The sequence below is a fragment of the Hypomesus transpacificus genome, chromosome 23 (assembly GCF_021917145.1).
Source record: "Hypomesus transpacificus isolate Combined female chromosome 23, fHypTra1, whole genome shotgun sequence".
Classification (NCBI taxonomy): domain Eukaryota; kingdom Metazoa; phylum Chordata; class Actinopteri; order Osmeriformes; family Osmeridae; genus Hypomesus; species Hypomesus transpacificus.
In genome coordinates, this window is record NC_061082.1 from 12,074,024 (window position 1) to 12,091,705 (window position 17,682).

A 17,682-nucleotide genomic window follows, 5' to 3' on the forward strand; every position below is an offset into this window, starting at 1 on the left:
GTTATCAAAAATGATCAGAACTCAGATCACAAAAAAAAAGAAATTTAGATAGTCAGTGTCCTTTTGTTGGGAAGTATATGATATGTCCAGGTATTCAAAATATCAAGTATCAATAGATCTTTGTTTTTCATATAATTTTTACAGACACGGTATGGAAATCCCCTATCAAACCATGTGTCACCCAGAGATGGCATACTGCTCTATATCGGGGTTAATTAAAGTGTTCCCGAAATAACACTGTCATAGCATTACAGTCCTTCAAATATAATTATTAGTGCTGTACAAAAGCATAATGTGGTTGACTTAAGTCTTATCCAGGGTTTAGAGATTCGAGACAAATTGTTTTATTTTTTAGAATGGCTCGCTTTCAGCGATTGTATTCTTCTGGCGCTATAAAGTAAACATTGTCGGGTCCGAAGAAGTCTGAAAACATGGATTGTTCTACTGGTTTAGTGCAAGGGCTATGCCGTTAAACGTTCTGGACTGGCGTTCTGGACGTTTTCATTGGCCACGTCATAGCGGGAGGAGAAACTGACGAGAGTAGACCAAATTCCTCAGCGCTCCTCAAATTTCCAGCAATCACGGACCTTTTGCTCGCCTTTGTAACGACCGACATTCCTTACCTTTTACGCCAAACTGAGGCTTCTAAAATGGTAATGTAAAAAGGAACAGTAAAATAATTGATTAAGGTTTTGCTTACGTAAACCATTACTTTAATTTGATGTGACTTTACAATGATTTTACAACATTTAAACTTGGAAAAACCCTGTGACTAACCTCAAGCTCTCACGGTCCCTATTTTGCCTTCCCAGATGTGGCGAACTATCCCCGCGCTCTTACTTATTTCTGTCGCGGTCATTCATGCCGAGGTTAGTCTTACTTTTCTTATTATGGTGCTCTTGATTTTGAATATGTCTGTTTGTGTTAAACCATGCTAGACAGTGGTTTGTACTAACAGATATTTTACTGATGGCCGTGGTCATAGCTCAGCCGGATCAGCCTGTTACAAACATGTACAAGCTTTTAGGTCAAGGTAATTCTGTATTGAATGTATGATATGCTATGATTTCAAGGAAATCGGAAGACATTAGCTGAGACTAAGTGCCTTGGGTACTGAGACTCAATTACAGACCGTCGTTCTGTTTTAATTGCCTGTATAGTCTATCTATACGCATTAATATAACTTTATAGCATGTTCTAAATATTGGAGTTTGGAGACATTATTACCCTACTTCATTTGCAGTGCAATTTGGCCTCACTAGACATCCTGTAGGGACCACACACAATGACACAAATAAACATGCAAAAAGACATGCAAATTGTTCCAATAATGCTTGTTGGGTTGATAAGATTATTGTGGTAAGCTTTAGAGGAGAAAAACTGATGTTTTTTGGTTAGTCATCAGTGTGTTTTTCTGTGGGGGGATGATGACGCTGGTGATAAATAACAGCTGAGTTAACACTAGACTTATGGGGGTAGTATGGAAATGGTGTCTTCACATACGCACACACACCCGGTGTGTGGCTCTCTACCTGACCTTACGTGAGCAACTGTTGAGCAGCTGGTTGAGTGTCATTACCCCCTGTCTACCCTAGGTCTGATGGCCAATCAGGGGCTTCAGAGGGGATTGTCATTAGCATGTATTTGCATTTTGCAAAGGTTGCTTTGTGGGACAGTGGCCCGAGTCTGGGGTGTAACACTTGTTTACTGGTCTCATCTGCTGGAAAACACTCCCTTAGGGACCTTTTTTGGGGTTGTCTTAGTTCCGTCATCAGTGCAGAATGACAGGGAGGAGACTGGGCACTGCTAGATACTGAGTATATTGTTGGAGGATGCCCAGGAAGCATTACAAATACATTTTCTTTAAGGGCAATTACCCTGGTTATGGATGGTTCGTGAGACACAGTCAGCTGAGCACTTCTTAAGGTGGCACATAAGAGAATTGTATGGTGTTAAGGTGGACTGCTACATAATTTAGTGTAGCAGCCCTTTGTTGCAGCGTAGAGATTTATGTTGTGAATTAAAATCTTTACTCTGAAGGGGTAGAGTTGGGTGCTTCCTGAGGTAATAATGTGTCGAGAAGACGTTGAGTTGAAACAGGCAGACTGGGACTATAATGTGTGGAGGGGTGGGAAGCAGAGATTACGTTAGAGAAAGAGATACACATCAGTTAAATAAAATGTTGTTTCACTCTTACAAATTGTACGATTGGAAGACCCACAAACACTCAAAGCTTCCAGACACACAGTCTAAGAAAATAAACGCAGGGACCACTCTTCAGTGTTAGTGTGTTCTCCACCCCAGGCCCACCAGTGTTATTGTGGTGAGGCTAAACAAAGACTCAAGTTATTAGCTTCCTGTGGAAACACGGCCCTCAGGATAGGAGCAGACAGGAAAGAGAAAGCTATCGAACTGTCACATATAGGTGGACGTTAAGCAGTGTAACAGGATTAGGCACAGTGGCCTTGATAGAATATCCAGTCCCGGATGATGAGCCGCCTCTAAACGAGGGACTGAGTAGCTGCCTCACAGGCAGCATGCTGTGTGGCGGTTGAGGACTGTTCTATAAATACCAGTCCAGGTGAGGCTAACAGGCAGGAACATGGGGGACAGCATGTCCTCTGGTTGTGTGTGTGTGTGTAGGATCAGACCTGCTCTAATTACTCGTCACACTTCAGCAGATGGAAGTACAGAGAGAGTAGAGAGAGGATGAAAGAGGGATGAAGGTCTGAGAGAGAAAGAGATGGAGAAGATGATGAGAAAGCAATAGGACAGGAGTGACTATCTTGTAGAGGCTAGTGTTTTATGTCCTAGCAAGTAATGTAGTTTGATCTTCTCACTCTTGGCTGTACTTGAAAGGATTCTTCATTTGCCAGCTGTGGCACTATTATTACACACACACCTACACACACACACATGGGAGAAACTGATGATGTTGTGGTGTTGTAAAACTATAGTTTTGTATAGACTGGTGTCCTCATCTTTCTAACCAGTTGGTCACTGTCTATTGTCTCCTTTGACCATATACAAGTTTTGGGGGGTCAGGCAGACATAAAGATAGTGTCAAACATGGGACATGCTTCTCAGACCTACACAGAACAGTGACACAGTTTTGTGTTCCAGGTTGCTCCTCAGTTCAAGTGTTCTACTGACCAACACAGCCAGGATTGACATACCAGACACCAACATGTCTGGTCTCTCCACACATTCCACTGTTGTGGTCTGTTAACAGGCTACTTCCTTGTTCAAACACGCTCAATCCATTAGCCCTCAACCCTGGCCCCATTGAGGGGGCAGTGACCGGTGCAGGAAACCTACCCGCTTCCCTGGCCTGGGCCTTGGCTTTTCCTTCTACGCACGTTGGACCAGTGCCCTGAGCAGATAGGTGGGAGAGAAGATTAGAACCAAGTGTGGAAAATCGAGACAGAGAATGGAGAAAAAAAGGTTGCTTTAGAGAAAACTAAGTGTTACAGAGATGGAGAAAAACACTTTGAAAAGAAACAGATTGTAAAGCCAGTGTGGACAAAGAACTCGAGTAATGGGATTAGTGGAAGGGGCACAGGGTTGGCGACGGGTTACCTAGAGACAGACAGGAGGATAAACTGTAAAACCCTTAAGCAAACCTTAAACCATTTGAGTTGGAAAACTCAATTCATTTTACATTGTCAATTCCTCCAATAACAGTAAGTGCAACATGGGCTGTTAAGTTACCTAAGTAACTTGCTCAGATTCAGTCCTTAAATTGACTACGCCCATGTAACTCGTATGTAATGTGTTTTAGTACTCTTTCAAAGTAAGTTTGAATGTCTTTATGTCATCCATTTGAATATATTGGGAGTAGTATAGTGGGAGTCAGATGGCTGAGCGGTGAGGGAGTTGGGCTAGTAATCAGAAGGTTGCCGGATCGATTCCCCGCCGTGACAACTGACGTTGTGTCCTTGGGAAAGGCACTTTACCCTACTAGCCTCGGGGGGAATGTCCCTGTACTTACTGTAAGTCGCTCTGGATGAGAGCGTCTGCTAAATGACTAAATGTAAATATATCTTTAAAACTTACATGTGCTCAAAATGTGCATAGATGAGATAACATTATAGCCTCTTCAACACAATCGGTGCTAATTGAGGACTGACTGAACACTTGTGGTTAAGTAATGAAAGAAGTGTGGGTCAAGCACAAGCATGTCACTGAGTAAACAATGTTACTCTTTGTGGAGTAATCTATTCCTCTACCTTGAGCACATGTTAAATTAATTTAACCAATAACACATCTAGTAAAACTGACAATACACAATAATCAAGTTCTAATTACGTGGTGAAGTTGAGTAAATGTCTCTTCCTGTAAATATGAAGTAAAATGTACTTGATTCATTAAGTAAGATGTGCTGTTCTGCACTGTTTTACAGTGTAGACAGGTACAGATTAAGAGGTATGGTGGTTTAAATGATATTACATTCAACTGTATTGTCATTGTGCACAGTACGGATACAGAGCCAATGAAATGCAGTCATCATCTAACCAGAAAAAAAATAAACAGGTATAAAATGTGAACTTTAGGGGTGGAAGGTTAGATGCTTGGGTGGAGAGGGGGGACAATGGATATGTGGATTAAGAAGGTCTAAAATGAGGGAGTTTGAGCCAGTGCTTAATGTGAGAGTGGAGGAGGTATAGATTTTGATACATGGTTGTTTGCTAAGCAGCTCATATTCAGACATTCAAATCATTGTTTTTTTCTTCTAGAATATTGCCTCTTTCTAGTTTCACCCCCCCCCCCCCCCCCCCCCCCCCCCCCCCCCGCCCCACACACACACAGTAAGATAATGGAACTTCCACAGTAAAGTATCTGTAGTTACAGTAGCATATGTACAGCAGATAATGTAGCTGGTAGTACAGAGGGCCAAGTTATTCTATGGTTGGTGTAGCTCCAGACCCAGACAGCAACTCTGCCTAGAGAGAGGCTAGATGAGTTGACAGATGGGTTCACATTCAATATTTTAACCCCATCCTGTAGTCCTACACGTTCTCTCCTGTCCTACAAGCTTTCTCTGTCCTTCTTTGTGTATTTCTCCTTGACAATTCTGTCCTGGTTTAGGCAGACCTCATCCATTCCCCTCTCTGCTTCTGCCCATAGTCCATGATCCCATGGTCTGGCCTTGAGTCTGGCGAGGAAGTGGTGAAGAGAAAGAGGAGGGGTATCTTTGACCTAGATATAAATTAGCTTTTGGCTTCAAACTTCTGACAGGCCTAGCAGAGAGAGAGAGAGTCTTTGCACTGTTAGGCTGGAAGGAATGTAGCCCCTCCTTTCCTCTTTCCCTCCCTCCCTTGTTCGCTCTGTGTTCCTTGTTCTTTCTTTCTCCCTCTCCTGTGCTATTTTACCCCTCCCTTTCTGGAACTTAATTGGAAACACATGTGTAACTGTTGATAGTATGAGGTCATTTGTGCATACATAATCTGCCTGTCTGTTCATTTGTTTTTGCCCTTCCTCTTGTTGGTTTCTCTGACTATTATGGGGTGTCTACAGCGTCTATCTGTTTGTCTGTCCGTCTGGTTGTTACGGACTGGAGGTGAATCGTTTAGAAGGGGAATGTTTATTCTGATGTCATCTGTGAGGTCAGTGGTCTGGAAACCCCGCTCCCATGGTGGTTTTACCTATTAGCTAGCCAGTGTGTTTGTGTGTGTGTCCTCTGAGTCAGCGTGGCATGCAGTCGGGCTGGTCACTCCATCAGCATCACGTGACTCCACCCAGGATTCTCCACGGGGGTATTAGCCAGCATGATATGGATCAGGACATGGTAAACAAACTGTCTTTGTCTTGAGATAGCAACCAAGCGTAGACATCCTCCAGTTTGCTATTACTGAGACATGATATGCATTCTGCTCCAACGTGTGCATGTGTGAGAGTGCATGTAGTGTGTGAGTAATTCATTTTTGAGTGATCGAAATAACCTAGTGATTGAGGCACTGGGGGTCGGGTTGGTTGTAGTGCAGTGGCACCCAAGGAGAACAAACCAAGTATTTTTGTGGAGAAAAAGGAGGAAGAAACTCCAACTCGCTCCAGCTTTGGGTCAATAAAGCTGCTGTTGGGGGGAAATTGAGTTCAGACCCCCCACCTTTCCCCCATCCTCCTCCTTCCATTTCTTTCTCTATCTGTCCATTCTTGTCTACATCTAGGCCCAGTTTTCGAATTGGCCTCATTTTACTGGGATATCTAGTACAATCACATCAGGGCATACAAGAGAGAGAAAGAGAGAGGAGTGAGAGAGACAGACAGACAGATAGCGATAGAGAGAATGGAGCAATAATTACTGAGTGAAATTAATGAGGGTCTGGCTGATATGAAATGTGAGGGATGGAGGTAGAGTAGAGGCTTGATAGAGCTGGATGTGTCAGTTCTTTTGTCTGCTTCCCCCCCTCCCACAGCTCAATCATGACCTCAGGACATGGTGTGTGCTTCTACCGAAATTTCCCTCAATTCCCTCTTCTGTCACAAACCACTTTTTTAGCTCCTCCCTTTTCTCTCACCCCCTGTTCTCATCCCCTTTCACGCGCTCTCTTAAATTCTCTTGAATTCTTCTGCTCTTAATTCCTCTCCTTAGGCTAAAGCTCTGTATGACCAATTCATCACCCTGTTATCAGTTTACAGAATCATTACAGATGGAAGTCGCTCTCAAGAAGCTACAGGTACCAGATAAATTATCTATATTCCCTTACTCCCTGACTCCCTTACTGGAGTCAGATGGCTGAGTGGTTAGGGAATCGGGCTATTAATCAGAAGGTTGCAGGTTCGATTCCTGGCTGTACCAATGAAGTGTCCTTGGGCATGGCACTTCACCCTACTTGCCCCGGGGGAATGTCCCTGTACTTACTGTAAGTCGCTCTGCATAAGAGCGTCTGCTAAATGACTAAATGTAAATGTACTCAAACATGCATGGATAACATATATTGCTAAGTGGAGGTAGGGTTGGAGTATGGGAAATACAGAGGAAAATAAAGAGTAATGGATTTATCTCCCTGTGAATATTTATTACCAGCCATTAGCAAAAAATCTATTAGCTCTTGACAGCTTCTGTTTGTGATTTGCTCAATTTAAGTGATTGCTCAATTGAAGTGATTGGTCAATTATTAATCACACACAGAATCAGTTTCGTTTTGATTCCGTTTGATTAGTTTCCGTCACATACAACACTACATGTGAATATATTACCGTAATCTGGATGTTCAGGACCATTTGATTCAGACTTGTAAGAACATGTGCGTTTATGTTAGGGGTGGACGATGTATCGAAATATACTTGTGGCTTGTTCTATGTACAATGTTGTAAATGACTTTTGCGAACATTGAGTACAAACAAATATAATTGTTTTAAGCCGTCGGCATGAAACTCGCTTTGGCATTTTGCTTCTCTTGAATTGTTAACAATTAATTTGATTTAGTTTGATGTAAATTATTGGTTATATGCATTTTGAGTTAATTCTAAAATCACCCGTTATGTTTCAATGTTGTCATGATCCACGTTATCATTGCATAGTATCTGTCCAAATACTTTTCACATGCTACATAAGACAAATTACCTGCAGTATCAATATTTTGGGATCAATCCACACATCCCTATAGGATGGGTAACTGAGCATATTTATAATCAGTTATGATATTTAGGGCCCTCGGTTGTGTTGGATTTATTGATAGTTCTATCGCTTGGATGCAGCCGTGGTAGTGAGCTTGCATTACCTGTCTGTCACCATAGCAACCTCCCTTTCCATCCTGGTGGTACCCTAGGCAGGTCCCCAACCCCACCTTGATTAGCTAAATGTCAGGGCTGTATCTGGAGCCTGCAACATGCTAGGCTACCCTGAGCTGAGCAACACATCTACAGTGTCAGTCTCCCGGGCATGTTTCACCAGACTACACTGCCCACCCCTCCCCCCTCAATACCCACCCACCTTATTCCCCACCTACACGGCCTATGTCTGTGTTTCTTTTTCTGTCTACAGCACCCTCTCCCCCCCTCCCCTAAAGCTACATCATGACCTCACCAACAGTGTGTGTGCTTCTACCAAACTGGCATAAAACTGACTGTGCTTGCTGTTCCCCGACATTCTATCTTCTCTCTTTCATACTCCCTCCTTCTCTTTTTACCTCCCTTTTCTCTCACCCTCTTATGTCCTTCTCTATCTTCTCCTCTCTGCTCTTTTTTCCTCTCATTTGTTTGAAGCCCCGCTATGATCTTCTTATTATCCTGTCATTGGTTTACAGAATCATTATGGAGGTTGCTCACAAGAACATACAGGCACCAGATACATTCCATAACTGTGACAAATACACACACACACTCTCTCTGAGGAGGCAAGGCCACTGGGAGGGCTAAGAATCTTACAGACCATGGGAATCCGGCCCAACAGGAAAACACAGCTCAGACACCAGATGTGGAAACACCCGATTTTAATACACACACACACTTACACACGCCTGTACGTACACACCAACACAGGCACATAAATGCACACAGAACCACACACTGTAAAAACAAGGTAGGGAGGGGGGTTATAGGGAGGGGGGTTATTTGGAGGGTCTTAAAGTTCCCCGAGTGCTTGGCAGCTTGTGATTGGTTGGCTTCTAGCTCATCTGACCAGCCCAGTTTGGCAAATCTACTGCTCTTGCCTCAAAAAGGACAAAGACATAGGAGTCATAAGCAAAGGAAAACAGTACTGGAGAAATGGATGAATATGGGATATATGAGTTTACACACACATATCCCCCATATAGTTTGGTCACATTGGAAACCAGAATTACAAACTCACTTAATTCCGGAAGTGAAGACAAGAGGAGAAGAGAGATGGGGCTGCCAGCCTACGACAGCACTTTACTTCTCAGACCTATGCTCTTCTGTACTGCACAGATGATGTTATGTGTTGATCGTTTGCATTCTTTTTTATATTTCCGTTTGGAAATAGTAACATATTGATGTGTAACTGGTCTTCTGTCAAAATAAAAACTAAACAATTATCATCTGAACTTGGGTAAACTTATGATTCTATTAATAGTTAAAAACTACAATAAAAAATAGATCCTGTACGGATCATTTACCTTCTGTTATATAAGTTAAGATAATCACAAGATGAGCGTGTGGTGAGGTAAAAACTGAGACCAAGTTTTAAGTCACAGAACACATCAGTAAATAAGTGCAACCATGACCTCTAGCGTGCGACTCTTGTAACTGCATAAGTCGTTTGTCGATGGCGTTCTGTGTCTGTTTTCGTGAGTGTGTTTGTCATTGTTGATGCTGAATGCATGTCTTCCTCAGGAGGTGCAGAGTAAGAGCAAGGTGTGTGCCAACGTGTTCTGCGGAGCGGGTCGAGAGTGTGCCGTCACTGAGAAGGGAGAGCCTGGCTGTCTGTGTATAGAGGTAGGTGTGAGGAAGCTGAGGTGTTGGTGTGGTGGGCAGCTTGACATCAAATGAATTCACTATCTCCCTATCTCCTCCTTTCCATCTCTCTCTTTCACTCTCAACACCCCCCCCCCCCTTTCCACTACCATCTCTTTTTCATTCTCTCTAACTATAGAGCTGTAAGCCCCACAAGCGCTCAGTGTGTGGCAGTAATGGGAAGACATATCGGAACCACTGTGAGCTCCACCGGGATGCCTGTCTGACGGGCCTCAAGATCCAGGTGGCTCACGACGGTCACTGCCAGGGTGGGTAAAGATACGTACACACACATTCACACGTATTCACACACACATAATCCCTAATCTGATATCTGTACTGATATGATATCTTAGCTGCCATCAGCTGTGATGAAGAAAGAAGTATTGACTATATAAGTGGCTCCTATCAGTGGGCAGATTGCCCTGGTGCACTTTGACCCTGTAAGGTCTGTTTCTGGCCAGGTCTGGATGATGAGTAGCAGATGGTGGTCACACACTCACACATAGAAGGAATAACCCTTAGTCCCTCAGAAAGAAGGAATGATCCCTAGCACAGATCATCAGGTACTAAGTTGAACAGTGAAAAGCCACGAGAACATATGGCTGGGCCATTAAATGATTTCTATCTTTTTCGCCATAAAACCTTCCACAATAACAATGATGAAATGATGATATTTTTCAATTCAGTTATTTTTGAGTGTGTTTACTTCTACCTACAAAAACACTACAGGAAAAGGCAATTGTACTGCCAAAATGTAATTCAATTCCTTTTTGCCTTGTCCTCCTTCTTTCTCCATCCTCTCGTTCTCCACCCTATTCCTTCCACTCTGCACCTGTTGTCATCTTCAGAAAAGAAAACTGATCAGACTGCCACCAGCCCAGGTGAGTGTGTGGTAGTAGTGTGTAACTGCTCTGTGTTGTGTTCAGTCAGCAAGAGCCCACTTTGGACGTTGCTGTTCCGGAAGAATTCAGGGTTTTTTTGGACAATGAACGTTCCACAATCTGATTCAACACAATAACCACAGCCCCTCCAGATATATTGCACACACCAGGACAACATCAACAGAGTGGGAAGAATAATACATAAAACGTTCAAATAACATCTAATCTTTTAGGCAGGAATCTCTCTGTTTCACTCTGTGGCACAAATAGCTTAGCAACTGCAATTTGTAAAGTAGAAAATCCATCGGTGTATTGCTCAGGACCTGCAGTGAAGCTAGTGATGTTGTTTGGATTAGTTGTTCAAGTTCACAATAAACCTATTACAAAAGTGAACAACCATCTCCTAACTAATATAGGGCCAATCCAAACTGTATACGCTAATACTAGAGTATTTAAGGACAAGTGCTGCCCTTAACCCTAAGAATATTGTTGATGGAAGCAAACAAAAAAAATACTACCATTTAAAACTAACTTTAAGAAAGTGCTAGAGTAGAATATAACATCAGACTAAACTAATGTCCTATTGCTAACGGAAGTTACTGGATGGTTAGGGTTAGTTCTATGAGTGGAGCAGAGCCCAATAGGGGAGCTAATGGTTGGTAAACCTAATGGTTTGCCCCGTTGCCTATGCAGCCAATTCATGTAAGATTAAAATGCCCGCCGCTCAGAATCCTATGTATAAGAGGGTGCTAGCTAGCTACTCATTCTCCCAAAACTATAAATGTGCAGACTCAGCGTTAAGCTTTTTGACTTTCTTGTATGCGAACAATGACACAATAACTCATTTTGATGGCACTGACATGTTTATTGACAATCAACTCTCCCCCCCCCCGCTCCCCTGAGGTCGATTGTAGAAAATGATCTGTTACGTGTGTTTCTGAATGTTGTTGGAGTCAATCCAATAGGTGTATCTCTCAGCTCCTCCTCTGTCATAGACAGCCATGCTCTGCCAATAGGGATCTCAATACATACCAATAATGAGAATGAAAAGACTGACCTATATAGATACCCTAGTGAGCAGAGGAGTAATCGTGGTCTGATCTGGACAGAGATGGTACCGACCATTATGGTGTAAAAGTCTTCACAAGGAGGGGACGGGAGGGCTTGTCAGGTGAAGTACACTCTGTCTAGCTCGCTCTTTTTCCCCTTTTACTGACCACCCACATTCCTACCTCTATCTCTCCCCCGTTTCCCTCCATTCCTCCCCTCCCTCCAGTGGTGTGCTATGTGGCCGATCGTAGCGAGCTGAGGAGTCGTATCATCCAGTGGCTGCAGACTGAGGTGGTCCCAGATGGATGGTTCGCTAAGGGGTCCAACTTCACTGACATCTTGCTCAAATACTTCAAGGTTGGTGTGTGTGTTAGGATATTGAGGATCCAGCGGGGGATCGGATTGTATGTTGGAAATATTGTTACACTAGAACAGGATCAAAACAAAAGTGGATGGTACTTTGTGAAACAGCTGTTAGACCAACACTCATCGGTACTGCATCGTTCTTTGCTGGCCAGGATGTCGTTACTAACACACTCACATTTAACAAAGTACATTAAATACAACACAAGTGTGCCGAATTTATGGTGTCAGTGCAACCAAATCAACACAGCAGACATGATCTGCAATTGCATCAATGTTATACAATTCCTTCTGTGCTCCCCTGCCCTTCTTGTTCCGGCCCTCTACCCTCCTAGATGGAAACTGTCCTGCTTGGAAACCTCCTCCGCAATTCCCCCCCCCCCCCCTCCCCCCCCCCTACATATTTACAGCTTTCTACTACCCTGGCTGTCATGCATCAGGACCCCCACATCCAAACTCCATCATTTCAATGTCTCTCTTTGTCTGTAGATCTGTTTGTGCCTACCTCCCTCTTTCTCTGGCGCTCTCCTCCGTGCTATCCCTCTCCCCCTCCAGAGTTCCACTCTGGTTCAAAACTCTGTGGCCAGTAGGGTTTCCTCACAAGCAGAAGTCTCAATATCAACCCACTTTTCTGAAATACTTACTGCTGCACAGCCCTGTGGATTTTAGCAGACCCGATCTAGCTAACCTCATTTTGATCATGAGCTGGCTGATTTCTGATAGCTGAATCATGTTGGATTTGTAACAGAAGTTAGATCATACAGGATGGTAACTTTTGAGGACCAGCACTGATTGACGGTGTTGCTCGGCTATTTAACTTCCGTTCTGGTCTGCTGTTGTGCTGTATGTGGCTGGAACACTGTGAGCTGCACACACAGACATAAACCTTGCAGGCCATCAAAAAGGCTACTGTGAGCAACAAGTTACCTGCTGAGTGCTGCTGAGCTATGATTGACAGTAGTTTAGGGTAGCTAAAAGTAGATCCTAAGAATTATGTGGTGTGCTGATTAGATAAGATTAGGCACACTGTGCATGTGTGTTGTCCCTGAGGTTGTCAAACGATGACCAGCGGTAATGACCGCAGCAGTCTGTCTCAAAGTGCAGAGTTCACTTAGTACGAGCAGAGATGGAAACTGCTAACTCAAATGAAAAATGGTCAGACAGACAAGAGTGACGTAGCAGAGTGAGCTACAACAGACAGTATTATAGCTCTAAACTATACCTACTGTTATTACTGAACCGTTCCTCTGTGTGTGTGTGTGTGTGTGTGTGCGTCTGTGTGTGTCTGTGTGTGTGTGTGTGTGTGACACTGCAGAACTATGACAATGGTGACTCTAAGCTGGACTCTTCGGAGCTGCTCAAGTTCATACAACACAACGATTCAGCCGTGGACATGCAGTCATACGCAGACCAGGAGAGCAACAAGCTGCTCAGGTCAGTGTGTGTGTGTGTGTGTGTGTGTGTGCGTGCGTGCGTGTGCGCGTGTGCGTGCACGAAGTAGAGAGGGAGAAATTGAGAGAGGGGAGACATGCAGGTGTACACGTATTTGTTTAATTTCAGACTGCTATTCAGTTTGTGTATTCAGGGATATTTTAGGACCTGATCTCATGGTCAGCAAACATAGTATCTTTGTGCGCTCAGACACCTGTGCCAGATTAGAAGGCCTGAGATTGGGCTGTTTTAATAGTGCTACCCTAGCCTCTGTACTGTTGGCCATATTTTCACTTCAAGTATGCTTCCTAGGATAGTATGGATTTCTTCAGAATGTTCCCATGTCTTAACAACCCCTCAGAGTGTAGAAAAACAGACAGAAGTATTGACTTAACCTTGTGCTTCTATTTGCACACTGACAAAGAAGTGTCATCTCACCCTTTCACCTGTTTCTACTTTTTCTCCCGCCTTTCCAGGAGCCTTTGCGTGGACGCCCTCATTGAACTCTCCGACGAAAATGCAGACTGGAAGTTGAGCTTTGATGAGTTCCTGAACTGCTTAAAACCTGGCTTCAACCCCCCTGAGAGGAGTAAGAAGTCTAAAAACAGTCTAAGAAGTCTAAAAACAGACTTCCTGATCCTGCCACTCCACCACAGTTCCCCACATCACTGTCAAACATCCCACTGCTCAACACTGGGCACCAATGTACAATGTACAGTACAATGCATCGTTACAATGCACCAACGCTCACAGTGTACGCTCACAATGTACAAAATGGTATTCTTTGAGAAAAAGATACTTCAGTCAAAACTCATGAAGGTGAAATACTTGAGTTGTAAGTGTAGAGGCTGAAATACTTGCAGAAACTTGATCAAGAAACAGACACATTTTCTGTTTATCCTAATCGTCTGTTCATGCCTCCAGTGACGACGAAAACATTACTGGATGTTTGATTTCTTGTGATACCAGTAAAGCAATCTTTATGCTTTAATGATAGGGCAATCTGTGTAAAGGTCACAGTGAGAGAGGCAGAAGCTATGTGGGTTAACTCAGTGACCTCAGAGTTGCAGAAATATTCCCCTGTTGAACACAGGAGGACAATCAGAGCCAAGGACATACACATACTCACACTGTATGAAATATGATAAGACTAGCAATGTAAGGGATGAATAAAAATGAGTTTTGTATTATCACAAAATATGATGTGGGGGGTAAGATTGAAATTTATGCCAACCAAGTGCTGTGAAATGGTACTAAACGTAGTCTGAAGTACACCAAAGTGTGCTTGGTTCACATCAACATAATTTAAGTTTAGCAGCTAATCAGAGTCAAGTATTTAACAAGTTAAGGTTTATTACAGCATATGTTTGCAGACATAAAGCATTTTGTATTTATATGTAGTGATATAAAGCTTATCATGTCTCATTGAGATCATCAAGGTTGCTGATAAAGTTTATTCTAAGCCAAGTTGCAGTAATACAAAAAGGAAATCTGTATATATGCGGTCATTTCAAAAGTTGTTTCAAATGTATTTACTGTGTGTTTGTGTGTGTGTGTCCTGTCCAGAGTGTGCCCTGGAGGATGAGACCTATGAGGATGGAGCAGAGACCACGGTGGAGTGTAACCGCTGTGTGTGTGCCTGTGGGAACTGGGTCTGCACAGCCATGACCTGCTCTGGTGAGGAGACACAACAACCAGCTATCCTCTACATCCCTCCATTTCCTTGTTCATTCATCCACCCCATGCATCCACCATACATAAATGTATGTTCCACTATTTCCATCCCAAGACAAGGTTGAGGTTGCCGAGGAGACGGGGAATGCAGGGCCGGAGATGACGGAGGAGGAGTGGACACGCCGTGTGGCCGAGCTCAACAAGCACCAGGTCAGTACAGACTGTTCTAGAACCTCGGCAGACAAAAACAAGCATCCAACCGCTCAGCCTCATTCCCTACATTTCAACCACTATCTAGGGCCCTGCATAGGGAATACGTAAATGAAATATAAATATGATTTTGGATGCCATTTTGTTGCTTTATGAGAAAGGAAATGTTGTTGCTACTGGAAGCTTGCTCTTTAATGTTTAAAAAGTGCAGTTGAAGCTAGTTCACCAAGTTAGCGGACAATACATCAGAAGTGCTATGTTGCTTGCTAACCTAAACAAAACATGGCATACATAACGTTAGGTAACCCCATATTGAAAATAGTTTTTCACCTAAGGACTTGTCAGTGTCTAGTTGTTGTCGTGTGAGAACGTGTGTGACCACCTGCATGTGTGTGTTCTGGCACTGAGCCATGGCGAGTTGTGTATCCTGCTCTCAGATATGAGAGTCTAGAAAATCACTGTAAACAACAACAATCCCTTCAGAAGGAAGTCGCGGTTTATATTAGGCAGCTTAAACACTGTACTCATATCTCTCTTTTTCCTTTTCTCCCTCTCTTCCCCTACCCTCTCCTTTCATTTCTATTCCTCTCACTTTCCAATTACTTTGCCTCACCCAAACACAGGAAACAGTGGAGAAGATGAAGACCAGCACCAAGGAAGCCTAAAAATGAAGCGAAGAAGAAGAGAGAACCACCATGGGGCCCTGTGCAGTTACTGAATTGACTCAAATATGTTTCTGCTCTTTTGTTACGCTCATGAAATATTATTTTATTTTTTTCACTTTTTTCGTCTTTTACATTTCTTAGTTATGCTTTGGGTCTGTCGTGCGGTACCAATATTGAGTTATGTTGTGTTCAGTACTGTTTTGTTTGATTGTATAACTGCACCCCCGCACTAAAAATGGGGCTTTTAGTGTTTCTTAGATGTTTTTGAAACTATGTATACAATATAGGGTATGTTTGTGTGATTTAGATTGGAAACAATGGCAAGCGGGTACTGGTCTGGATGGATGACATGTGTTGATTGGATAATATACACTTGGGGTAACCTGGAGAGGCTACATACAATAACAATATGGAGAACCTACCAGTGGGTGTGTGTATATGGGACCTTTTGGAGTGCCAGAGAGAACCTCAGCAGTATTAGTACACTTCTGCACTGCTTCAGCACTATTCCAATGAACAACCACTATGGTTGACTCCATTTTGTCTCTCGAATGTGAGTTGAATACAGTGATCATTATTAACACGGTGGTCTGGTGTGAAGGTTAGAAAGCTTGAATACTTTATCTAAAGATTATTGGCTAACAGAAGAGGCTTGATACTGCTTGACCTTTCCCCTCTTCTACCAATGTAGTTCCGTTCATTAGTTCAGTGCCCCCCCCCCCCCCCCCCCCCCCCCGTTTGATTCAAACTGTTTGCGATGCCCTGCTATATGTTTCCAAGATATGTGCTTCTGTATGCAGTCTGTTATTGGTTGGAAATGGAGAATGTGTGTGATTGCTATGGTTGTCCTGCTGGAGTCAGCTCTCTGTGGCCTTGTTGTAACCTGGTCCACTAGGCCATGAAAACCAGATCTATCTTGGCACGCTCACTAGATATTTGGCCTCTGTCCAACAACATTAAGCCTAATGTAGAATGAAGAGATATTTTACATCAACATACAAATACTAAGACCAGGCTTGTAACGGACCCTACTATAGAGACCCCAGCACCAAGCCAGGAGCTGAGCTGAAAACAGGAGGAAGTTAACCTTTTGAAACCAAAATTGTGTGACTGATTTATCTATATAGACCCACCTTTTCCAGGTAAAACATGACCCTGGACCCAGCAACAACACATTACCTGTGCTTTTGGAAGTCATTCCAAACAAAAGGACTAGCCTCACTGTCAGCTAATTTAGCTAAGATGCTTTTCTAACCTTGTACATGCATGAGATGGGGTGTGTTTGTGTGTGTTTGGAAATAGGTAGATCTTTTGGCACATTGAGTGTGTGTGTGATTGTGTGTAGTGGTGAGTTCAAGTTGATTTTTGTTTTAAAATCCTATTTGAGGTTTGTGGGTATCAATTAGTGCCTTAAATCCATAACCTCGTACTTTAGTGTGCACCCCACCACAGTCATTGTGTAGAATCCTAGCAGACCTTGCCCTAAAGTAGGTCATTTCTTTCAGATTTTTACCTTATGTTGTATGTTAGGTATGAATGAGTGTGTGTGAATGCAAAGCAAAACTAGGGTCAGTCTACATGCATATTACACAGAATCTGAAAAGTATGTATGACAATAAAACCATATACTGTACTACCACAAGTGTGTCCACCTTGTATGTGTGAGTGTGTTTGTGTGAGAGATGGACAGAAATAAATTAAGGGAATGTTTGTGACAAGGCCGTGGCCATGGAGTCAACATTGGGGGGGAAGAAATCAGCTGTGCAGTCTGAGGGTCGCCCCCTGAAAAAAAAAAAAAATGTACACATGGGATTAACTTTGGGATATATATTATGATTACGGCCCTGGTTTGTGAGTGTTCAAACTCAGTCGTCGATGGGAACAGTGGGTGGGGGATGTCCCTCCCCCAACCAAGCTAAAATCGACAGGTCTTATGGAGGGTTTGGACACCCCCAGCCCCACGCAACTGGGACAGTACGAGGGGGGAT

General features: G+C 43.3%; 1 protein-coding gene across 1 annotated transcript; it reads left to right on the top strand.

Annotated features, from left to right (window-relative positions):
• The first annotated feature begins 504 nt into the window (after nt 1-504).
• On the top strand, nt 505-17,333 carry LOC124485309 (follistatin-related protein 1-like). Its single transcript, XM_047046832.1, has 11 exons — nt 505-653; nt 813-869; nt 9,298-9,399; nt 9,557-9,686; nt 10,269-10,301; nt 11,578-11,708; nt 13,030-13,148; nt 13,622-13,734; nt 14,712-14,822; nt 14,935-15,029; nt 15,653-17,333. The coding sequence occupies exons 1-11, from the start codon at nt 651-653 to the stop codon at nt 15,692-15,694; spliced, it is 936 nt and encodes a 311-aa protein (XP_046902788.1). The 5' UTR covers nt 505-650; the 3' UTR covers nt 15,695-17,333.
• Nucleotides 17,334-17,682: the final 349 nt, after the last annotated feature.

What these genes read in the sequence shown, in the direction of transcription:
- LOC124485309 (XM_047046832.1), top strand. An exon ending in TCACGACGGTCACTGCCAGG is followed by an intron (nt 9,687 to 10,268) that starts GTGGGTAAAGAT and finishes TGTCATCTTCAG; the next exon opens with AAAAGAAAACTGATCAGACT. An exon ending in TCAGACTGCCACCAGCCCAG is followed by an intron (nt 10,302 to 11,577) that starts GTGAGTGTGTGG and finishes CCCTCCCTCCAG; the next exon opens with TGGTGTGCTATGTGGCCGAT.